Source organism: Panthera uncia (genome assembly GCF_023721935.1).
Source record: "Panthera uncia isolate 11264 chromosome A1 unlocalized genomic scaffold, Puncia_PCG_1.0 HiC_scaffold_17, whole genome shotgun sequence".
In the NCBI taxonomy this organism is placed as follows: domain Eukaryota; kingdom Metazoa; phylum Chordata; class Mammalia; order Carnivora; family Felidae; genus Panthera; species Panthera uncia.
The window spans coordinates 51444948-51456269 of NW_026057577.1; the positions used below are offsets into that span (position 1 = coordinate 51444948).

Below are 11322 nucleotides of genomic sequence, written 5' to 3' on the forward strand. Positions count from 1 at the left end.
ATACAGTGTAATTAAGTCCTTTAAAATAGGAGCTACCTCCCTATAGAATGAGATATAACTTCTAGGAGGAAGGAAGCATGCAACATAGGGCTCAGATATGGGGGTAATAAGAGGACTAAGTCTGGATAACAGAAGGACATTTAAAAAAATAATCCAAGTTGGTTGGCTGGTTGATTTATTTATTTATTAGAGTTTTTATTTATTTATTTTGAGAAACCAGAGGTCGGATGCTTACCTGACTGAGTCACGCAGGTGCCCCCAAAAACCTGAGGTTTAGTTCAAAGGTTTACACATTAGAATCTGGCTGTAGGGATGGTATAAAATGACACTTCCATGTCCTGCTAAATCCCTAACTACGTATGAAAGCAAATTTTAATCTGAATTCTTTTACACTTACTGGTGGTCCAGAAGGAAACGGAGGCAACCAGCATGATAGGAAGTGTGGTGGTGGTGGTGGAGGTGGTGGTGGGCCATTGAACTTTAGACCAGGCTGTAAAGAACATTTCAAAGGAAGATTAATTTATCAATTTAAATATGAGAAGAGGAAAAGGATTCAATGTCTTAAGAACCTAAATAACCACCCAGAATGATACATTATACATATCAAAAGAGATGAAACAGGGGCACCTGGGTGGTTCAGTCGGATAAGGGATAAGCATAAGCTTCCTACTCTTGATTTTTGCTCAGGTCATGATCTCATGGTTCGTAAGATTCAGCCCTGTGTCGGGCTCTGTGCTGAGTGTGGGGCCTGCTTGGGATTTTCTCTCTCCCTCTTTTTCTACCCTTCCCCCGGTTCTCTTTCTCCCTCTCTCAAAAAACAAAGATGAAATAGAATTTCATATACCAAATGGTGAATTTAAACAAGACTCATAAATCTAGATTTTCCTCATTTCCTTTCATATCTAAACATTCAGAAAGTAAAACCAAAGTAAAAAGATTGCCAATTACCTCAGAAATCAGAGACTGTGTATTTAGTAAGATATTTCAATCATAAAAAAGATTGTATCTGCCACAATGTCGTTAATTGCGTAACCTTTTTATGGATGTTCCCTGAGTTACATATACTAACATAAGCATATATTGTAAAAATTAGTAAACCTCTCATTTAACAAGAAAAGTCAGCTCCCTCAGACCAATGAAGTACGATATGTAGATAAATTAAGAGGTCTGATCATTCTAGAAATTGTAATATAATGCAAACCTCTTTAAGAAAGCATTCACAGGGGTGCTTGCGTGGCTTAGTCGGTGAAGGGTCTGACTCTTGGTTTCTACTCAAGTCATGATCTCACAGTTCGTGAAATCAAGTCCTGCATTGGGCTCTGTACTGACAGTGAAGATCCTGCTTGGCATTCTCTCCCAGTCTTTGCCCATAACTGACTCACGCATGCTCTCTTTCTCAAAATAAATAAATAAACATTTTTAAAAATGGTAAAGGTTCACCTGGATGGCTCGGTTAGTTAAGCAACAGACTCTTGATTTCAGCTCAGGACATAACACCACCGTTTTGAGTTCAAGCCCGCCTCAGGTTCCACACTGACCACACAAAGCCTGCTTTGGATTCTTTCTCTCTGTCTCTCTCCCTGCCCCTCCCCTGCACACACTCTCTCTCTCTCTCAAAATAAGTAAATAAATAGAAGGTTAAAAAAAAAAAAAAGCACTCACTTTAAAAAAAAAAAAAAGCACTCACAGAAAATCTTCAGAAAAAGCTTTAATAAGTCAACACTGATTTTTAATTTTATTATTATTATTATCGCCTGAAAACTATAACCGACAGTGAAGGGGTGCCTAGATGGCTAAGTTGGTGGAGCGTCCAACTTAGGCTCAGTTTGTGAGTTTGACCACCACATCAGGGTCCTTGCTGTAGGATGAATCCTCTGTCCCCCTCTCTCTGCCCCTTCCCCGCTTATGCGCGTGACCGCTCTCTCTCAAAAATAAACAAACGAACAAACATTAAAAAATTTTAACTTCCTTGGTGCGCCTGTGTGGGTCAATCAGTCAAGGGTCTGAATTCCGCTCAGGTCATTATCTCACGTTTCATGAGTTTGAGCACCTCATCTGGCTCTGCGCTGACAGCTCAGAGCCTGGAGCCTGCTTCTGCTTCTGTGTCTCCCTCTCTCTGCCCCTCCCCCGCTCATACCCTGTATCTCTCAAAAATAAACTTAATTAAAACAAATTATAAAGAAAGAAATCACTCATCTTCTCTAAAAAAAAAATTTTTTTTAACCCCCAGTGAAGAAATCACTCCTTTATACAAAACAACTGGACAGGGACACACCAACTAGGGTTCCATGATATAACTTAAAATAAAAAAAAAAATTTTTTATAATTTTTTTAATGTTTGTTTTTGACAGAGAGACAGAGAGCGAGCAGGGGAGGGGCAGAGAAAGAGGGAGACACAGAATCCGAAGCTGGCTCTAGGGTCTGAGCTGTCAGCACAGAGCCCGACGTGGCGCTCAAACCCACAAACTGTGAGATCATGACCTGAGCTGAAGTCAGAGGTCCAACCGACTGAGCCACCTAGGTGCCCCAAAATCTTTTCTGTTTAAGTTCATTTGCTACTTACAGCCAAGAGACCCATAAAGGAAAAGAGCATTTACATTTTACTCTACAAAACAATCTAGGGCTTCAGGATTTAATGTATTAGATGCTTCTGTATTAGATGTAAATATTGTGTTTCTCACCAACTGTTATGTATCCTAACCAAATGACATGGAGAACCAGAGCATAACACCCTGGTGACAGTAAAATACCACTATACTTTCTAACGTAAATTCATGAGATTATTAGTCTAATACCCAATCCTCCATAAGAACAGTTGGGAAAGTCTTTCAGTGTAAAGTATTTTGCATTCCTATTTTATTTCCTTTTCAAAGAATTTTCAAGTGTGAATTTATGATAGCTACAGAAAGCTACAAAACTTTCAAGGAAAAGCTAAAACTCATCCAATGGAGGGGTGGACAGTTATAAAATTATTAACTGTTTCCTGGGAAAACTTTTCTGGGCAGAAATGTACCTTTCCCGGTCCCAGTCCTGCTCCTGGCATGGGGGGTGGTGGAGGCAGAAAAGAGTTCCACGAAGTAGCTTTTGACTTGACGTTATTTGATTTATTTCCAGGAGACCTGCAGGAGTTCTCACTTTCATCTGTTGAAATTTGACTTTCATTTTCATTCTGTAAAAAGAAAAAAATATACATACTTTTGTTATAAAGGTATCATGAAAAAAAGTGAATACTTCAGGGGATCAAACAACTTTGATTTTCTCATCTCCTCTCTGCCTCCAAGAATTCTTTTTTCTTTCCTTTTTATTTTTATTTTTGGTATCCTTACCTCCTGAGCATTCTGTTCTACATTATTATCCACTGCAGAGGCTGGGGAAAGTAGATCAGACACATTTTGCTCCTCCCTATTTCCATATCCAGTGTAAACCACAACGCAGGTTTCTCTCTTAAAATCAATTGAAGCAATGGTAGCTGGGTAAACGCAGCCGTCTTCTGACCAAATGGCAGAACATTTGTCACCAACTTTCCACTATAAAAGAAACCAAAGATACACACCCACACATATTTCTTTTAAAGAGGAAAAATTGTAATCTTGTTTAGGTAGGGTAAGGTAGGTTGTGGAGTGGATAGTCTCTAGGTAACTGATCTGGAAGGCAGAATGATCTTTGGCTTGGGGCCAAAGACACATAAATCTGAATTTCCAGTATCAATATAATTTTGCTGTTTATATAATCATGCCACATATTTACCATGTAATATGAATTCTGCCAACTATATAATCAAGACAAGCTTGTTAATCTCTTTAAGTCTCAATTTCCTCATCTGTTAAGGAATTACAATAAAATCTACCTCATCTGTTTGTTGTGAAGAACAGAAAGGAGGGAGAGTGTGTACAGGGTCCTGCACTCTGATTCAGCACATAGCCAGTGCTTATCAAATGTTAGCTCTCTTCCCCCTTGGTAATGATAAAACTAAGGGGACTGACAAGGCACCAAAATATTTAGCTTTCAGGTCTGCTGTTTTAAATAGCAGAAATGATTTTACCTAGAATTTTTGGTTCCTGGGTATTAGTTTTAGGGTTTTTGAAGAAAAAAAAAAGCACAGCCATTTCCCAGTTTTACAATGCGAATGCAGTTTAAGGCCCCGAGGTGCTCATCCCAAGTGGCCATGGGCTCCTGTACCCCACCTCCCACATAAAGTAAACACAATCTTCAACATATTATTTACATTCCCACCTAACTCACTATACTTTTACTGACATGCATGTTCCTAAACAATAGAAAGTTTAACAGCTATTTTAGAAGTTTTATGATTACGTGTCAGTGGAAAACACTGTACTAATCATGTAAGTTAAATATATTTTACACTGTTATTAAAAACAGTAACAAGAAATTCTTTGAAGTTCAATCTCAATGTTTTAAAATAACCTGCTTCAGGGCTGCTGTGGTATTCTTTTTTTGGCTTTTATTCTTCTTAGCAGGTTTTCTTTTAGGTGTGCCTTTTGGTTTATCTGAAGCTTCAGAAATGTCACCATTCTTTAGAGCATGCTGTGAAAATATGAAGAACAATGGACATGTTACAGGGTCATACTTGAAAAAAAGTGTAACAATATAACCCAGTAACTACCAAGGCCTCAAGGCCCCATCAACTCAGCCTCCACTTCCTCTTTTTATCATCCCACATGCTACAACAACTATGCTGGAAGGCATCATATATCTGGTTATCAGCTCTAGGGACCTTTTTAATCAAGTCCTCACTCTCAACCTTCTTGTAAAGTTAGATTCTAATGATCATTTGTCTTGATAGTCAAGACATTTTGGGTGATCTAACAATGTAGAGCTCCAATGCTTTATTACCTCTCTAATCAAGTCTTAAACTTGGGCATTCCCAAAAAAGAACTGTCCATCCTTCTTTACCTGTTTATGATCATCTATCCCTATTACTTCAATTATAACCTCTATGCAGAGAGACTTCTCTTTTTATTTTTTTATTATTAAACAAATTTTTTAAAAATTATTTATTTATTTTTGAGAGGCGGGACGGGGCAGAGAGAGGGAGGGAGACAAAGAACCTGAAGCAGGCTCCAGGCTCGGAGCTGTCCGCGCAGAGCCTGATGCGGGGCTCCAACTCACGAGGTGTGAGATCATGACCTGAGCAGAAGTTGGACGCTTAACAGACTGAGCTACCCAGGTGCCCCTTATGTAGACAGACTTCTAAATCTACTATCCAACTGACATTTCTTCTTCGTTCAATGCAACATTTCCAATTACCAATTTCATATCTTCACATTTACTTCAAAAAACACAGTTTAAAATTAAACTGTCTTTTCCCCAAATTAGTTACTTTCCTCTACTCACACTACTTCCCTCTGCAATATCATCAATCCCAGCCAACAATGAGCCACACTTTAATCTGCATTTTACAGAACCTGCATTAGTGTGCTTCTACCTTAAGGGTATATTGAAAAGCATTACTGGAGTGCTTGGGTGGCTCAGTCAGCTGGGCCCCTGACTTCAGTTTAGGGCATGATCTCATCACTCGTGGGTTTGAGCCCTGCAATGGGGTCTCCACTGTCAGTGTGGAGCCCGCTTTGGTTCCTGTCTCCCTCTCTCTCTGCCCCACCCCAGCTAGTGCTTTCTGTCTCAAAACCAAGTAAAAACATAAAAAAACAAAACAAAACAAAACAAAAACCTAATAAGAAAAAGAGAAGTATTACTGAGAAACTTGAATTCAGTTTTAAGGGTAACATACAGGTCTGATCTTTACCTCATGCAATAAGAGTGATTAAGGGAAAGAAGTGGACTTCGTATTTGGTGCTCTGTATGAGGATATGCTCTTTGTCTGGACTACTGATGGCTCTTGCATGGTGCTCAATAAAGCTAAATACCTCACACAGTAGAGAAAGTGATGATGTTGGACAACTGTGTAAATGTCTTGCTGGGGCCACAAAAACAGACTACATCTCCTTAAAGAATTGAATATTCCTGTCCTCAGGAACACCTGACTTGATAACCAACTCAGGATTTGGGTTAGGATTAACTTAATGTAAGTAAAGCACCTAGAATAGTGCCTAAAATACTGTAAACAGTCTATAAGTACTAATTATAGCACTACTGATATTTATCATTATTATTTCAACGAAGGCTTGTTAAATGAAAATTGTAATTTAGACTACCCTTCTACTAATCTGAATTAGACGATTTCTATAGTCTGATACAATGCAAACACATTAAAAGTAATTAATGTTTAAGATTCTACTTAAATTGACTTTGCTAAAGGGGTGACATACAGAGAGCCTACCTACCAACTTCTAAAGGAAGATTATCATCTAAGTTAATTAACCAATGATATCTATTGGCCTTCAACATTAGAACGGAATAATATGTAATTCAACACTTTAAGTATGTTATCAGTTAATTTTGTCCCAAATGAGTAACATGAGGAAATAAGGAAAAGAGTATTCATACCTTAAATGAAGCTACAGCTTTATCATAAGCTTTTATCAAAGCTGTATCATCCCAAATGTCAGAATCATCACTCTGGGAAGGGTAAAGAACAAACACAATTCATGTTTAAATGGGTTTCATAAAAAATGTAGGTTAGATACTGTCGGCAGCTATCTTACGCCACACATGAAGTTACACTAAAAACAGGTATTTTAAATCCTAAACAAAACTAGAGGAAACCTACCTCCTTATAGAGTATGTGACATTACCCCCAAAGCTAGGCATATGTAAATATTCTAAGAGGAGTAAACTGAATGCTCCATAATTGAATTTCTATCCACCAACCATAAGTGGATCTGTTCAAAGATAACTATGTTTCAAACTTTTCTAAGAGTTGATAAAAGGTTTAGTTTGGCAATGTGGGAAAACATCTGGCTACTAGCCTGACTTTGTTATACAGACTATGGTAATGCTATTCCGACCAAAGAATCTGAGGTCCAAAGAATATTCTTTTCCCCTTGACCTTGCACTATGTCTAGATTAAGCAAGGAAGAATTCTCAAAAGGTTTTAAGTTACAAATTACTAGTAGTGATTAATAAATCAATTTTCATTTTAAACAGGAGTGGTATTAAGTAATCTGGAAAAGACTGAAGTAGCATTTAATTCTATTTTTATTTAAATTTAATTCAATTCAAAAACATATTTTTGAGCATCCACTATCTCTTACACACTCATTTCTGAGAGGTATATGAAATCACGCTACCTGCTCTCTTCAGCGATGGTCTAAATAGGAATTTAAAACATATTGTCACAGAAAATCAAAATAAAAAAAGTACAAAACATTTATGATGAGACATTACAGATAATACATGTGTGAATTAAAAGAAATAGATTTTCTCTGGTTCAAGAGGCCGACTTTGGAAGATCCTGAATTCACCTGCTCCCCACCAATGCACCAAATCTTTAGCTACATACGGAACAACTTCCTCTAGGGTAAAAAGACAAAATCAAAAATACCCAGAAACTAGTTGAGCAATTCCTACACATTAGGCAAACATGAAAAAACAAATCCCTACAAAGAAGAGAAGCTGAGACACAGTCTTGCCATAAACCCCTTCCCAGTGCAGCAACCCATTATAGGGAGGAAACTCAAAACTCAGAGACTTTCCCTGAGGAGAAATGAATTTGAACCCCAAACTGGGCACTTGAACTTTTAAGACCTGTACCTGAGATAAGCCCCCAAGACATCTAGCTTTAAAAACTAAGGGGATTCGCATTCAAAGACCTACAGGAAAATAGCAAACTGAGAAAAAGCCATTAAAGTGCTCCAATGCCTGGATTTAATTGCCCAAGGCCCTTAGTGCAGAAACAATGGAGTAAAAGGCACACAAACTTTATGTGAAAGAGACTCATTTGCTTATTAAAGTGTTAACCTGAGGGGCAGTCTAATTTAACACACACTTGCAGGGCCCTGGTGGGATATTCTCAATGCACACAGGCTAGTGGGCACCATGTTTCTGCTCCTGCCTCGCTCCAGACAGACAATGCCATCTGTGTGCTCTCCCTCTTCTGAGTTCCAAAGCACTTGTGTTTCCTAGAGGGTAGCATTTGTTTACATGCACTTGGTGCCCCAGTTTCCACACCTGGTGTCCCAGGCTTTTGCAGCTGTTGCTCAGGAAACACTCCGTAACCATCTGTCCATGGTAACTAGGGGGCTTTCCATTCCTGGGTTCCATAAGACTATTCACTCTCTGCCTTATTCCAGCTTACTGTTATCTCCCAGAAAGAATCTTATGCACTCTCTGGGTACCCTGATTATTACAAGTGCTACCCAGGGGATATGTCCAGATCACCTGCTCTGCAGGCTGAGTGGGCTTCTGCTTGCATTCCCACAAGACTGTATATATTTACGTACTTTAAAAGCTGCTGCCCAAGGGTCTGGCTCCCCAATCATCCTGAATCAAATTGTTGACTGAGATCCTCCTCCTGGGGCACAGATAGGTCTTTGCACACTCTCAACTACTGGGAACCACTAAAATTAAAATAGGCTGCTTGGATAATCACAAAGGTTTGAGAAACAACCAACAGCTAGTGCAGGGTTGAACGATAAAGTTCGTCTTCTACAAGATACTCCTTGAAGTCTGGCAGAGGTGGCTACTATCTAATGCACAGAAACCAACTCAGAAAGTCAAGCAAAATGAAAAAACAGAGGAATATGTTCCAAAAAAAGAATAAAGTAAAACCTCAGAAACCACTTCTTAAAAGTAACAGAGAAGTGATTTACCTGATAAGGAGTTCAAAATAATAGTCATAAACATGCTTATCAAGCTCAGGAGAATGAATGAGCACAGTGAGAACTTCAAGAAATAAAAAATAAAGAAAGTGCCAAAAAGAAAAAAAGTCAGGGGCGTCTGGGTGGCTCAGGCAGTTGAGCGGCTGACTTTGGCTGAAGTCATGATCTCACGGCTCATGGGTTTGTACACTACATCAGGCTTGCTGCTGTAAGAGTCCCTGCTTCAGATCCCCCGTCCCCCTCTCTCTGCCCCTCCCCACCTCAAAAATAAACAAGCTTAAAAAAAAAAGATTAACTTCCCCCCCTCCCCCGCCCTTTCCCCACTCCGGTGTACTCTCTCTCTCTCTCAAATAAAAATTAAAAATAATAAAATAATTTTTTAAACTATGTATGCTGTCAGATGTTAACTAGACTTATTGTGGTGTTTGTTTTCCAAAGCGTACAAATACTTAATAATTATGTTGTACACCTGAAATTAATACAATGTTATATCTCAATTATACCTCAATAAAAAAAGAAGAGAAAAAGGAATGGCTGGTGGATGATCATGGAGCAAACAGGCCTAGGAAATAAAAATCAGAAGGATGAGGACAGGTAGAAGAGAAAATAGAAAGCATTTCAAGAAAGATCAGGAGCCAAAAAAAAAAGGCCTAGAAGCAAAAATAAACCCACTGACTATATGGTTTCACTTGTGTGAGATATCAAAAGTAGTCAATCACAAAAACAAAGTAGAAAGTTGGGGTTGGGGGTAAGAAGCAATGCTTTTTAATGGGTAGAGTTTCAGTTTTGTAACATTAAAAAGTTCTAGGTATCTACCATACAGTAACATGAATATATTTAACGCCAACTGCACAGTTCAAAATGGCTCAGATGTAGGGCACTTGGTTGATTCAGTTGGTAGAGCATGAGACTCTTGATCTTGTTGGAAACCCACGTTGGGTACAGAGTTGACTTAAAAAAAAACGGCTAAGATGATAAATTTTATGTTATGTGTGTGCTTTTAAGCCACAATTAAGGGACACCTGGGTGGCTCAGGTGGTGAAGCATCCAACTCTTGATTTCGGCTCAGTTCATCTCACCGTGGCCAGAGTGGAGCCTGTTTGAGATTCTCTTTCCCTCTCTCTCTGCCCCTCCCCCATGCTTGCTTGCTTTCTCTTTCTCTCACTCAAAATAAACATTTCTTAAAAATAAACCACAATTAAAAATAAAAATAAAACAATGTATTTTGATCACTTAGACTATAAGTCCAACTAGAAGAATCAGGTTCATTCTACATAGTAGCTGAAGATAAGTTTAGATACATAGTGTTGATGATGAGAGGACAAGTTACAAAACACCTTCAATTAGTATCTTGGATTTGGTATAATGTTAGTCAATTAATGAGTTCCAAAGAGGCCTATAATAAAACTTGTTTAGTTGCAAAACTAATTTAGGTGGCTCTCCTGTTAATCTCCATTATACAGAGAAACAGCTAATCTCATTTTTTGATAAAAAGTAATTAAAAATCATTTAATCATTCTGTAGATAAGTAAAGTAATCACAGAGGTAACTGATTGTTCAAGGTTACACTTCCACTTAGAAAGGGAGATGTTCCTTAGAGATTTGGTACAGCCTGAATTAGCAAACAGTAGAAATTAAGGATAATGAAGACATATTTTTTTTAAAAAAACACAAAATTAGAAGACACATCAATGCTCCTGCAACTGCAAATGGGGGCCATCTGTCTGGCTTAGTCAGAGGAGCATGTGAGTCTTGATCACAGAGTTCTAAGTCTGATCCCCAGGTTGTGTACAGAGGTTACTTATAAATAAAATCTTTAAAAAAAAATCCTGCAAAAAGTACTACTGATAAAGGAAGATGAATTCCACTGTTTCAATACAAGAGGGCATTCTTTTTTTTTTTTTTTTTTTAACATGTATTTTGAAAGACAGAGCAAGAGAGTGCAAGCAGTAGAGGGGCAGAGAGAGAGACAGAGAGAGAGACAGAGAAAGAGACAGAGACAGGGAGACAGAGGGAGGGAGAAAGAGAATCTCAAGCAGGCTCTGCACTGACAGAGGAGTTCGAACCCATGAACCAACCATGAGATCATGACCTGAGCCAAAGTCACACATCCAACCGACGGAGCCACCCACGTGCCCTCAAAAGAGCATTCTTAAAAGTAAAATACATAGCAACCCAAACTCCTCACATGGCAATGATTATGCTCAGATCAAGGAAACAAGACATTTCAAAATGAAAAGACACCTAAGATTTTATACAAAGCTATTAGAACAAAAAATAGTTCAGCTAATAAAACTTCCCAAATAACAATCACAAAAAAAAGAAAACACCCAATTGAAATTAAATAAACTAGCATCTGCAAACCACCCTGAATCAAAAAATTTATAAACTAAGATGGGAAAACAGGGCAAAGGGCAAGATTTGAATTGGGAGTTAAAATCAACATAGAAATGGGAGAAAAAGTAACACTGGCTACAAAGTATCCAAGGCAGAATATATCTGACTGAAAATTTAGGGGGTACCAAAGAAAACACATTAAAAAGAAAAAGAAAAAGAAAAAGAAAAAGAAAAAGAAAAAGAAAAA

The 11322-nt window shown here is 38.2% G+C and overlaps 2 protein-coding genes across 3 annotated transcripts in view; one reads left to right on the plus strand and one right to left on the minus strand.

Annotated features, from left to right (window-relative positions):
• LOC125935709 (general transcription factor IIH subunit 2) overlaps positions 1–11322 on the plus strand; it is a 134295-nt gene that overhangs the window by 102852 nt on the left and 20121 nt on the right. The gene's annotated exons all lie outside the window — the stretch shown is intronic.
• The window catches only part of SMN2 (survival of motor neuron 2, centromeric), a 41191-nt gene that overhangs the window by 19143 nt on the left and 10726 nt on the right, over positions 1–11322 (minus strand). For both annotated transcript variants that reach the window (XM_049649594.1, XM_049649593.1), the window contains exons 2-6: positions 6466–6537; positions 4426–4545; positions 3327–3527; positions 3014–3169; positions 398–490 (exon numbers count right to left, since the gene is read on the minus strand). In XM_049649594.1, the coding sequence (XP_049505551.1) occupies positions 398–490; positions 3014–3169; positions 3327–3527; positions 4426–4545; positions 6466–6537 (642 nt within the window). The remainder of the gene's footprint in view (positions 1–397; positions 491–3013; positions 3170–3326; positions 3528–4425; positions 4546–6465; positions 6538–11322) is intronic.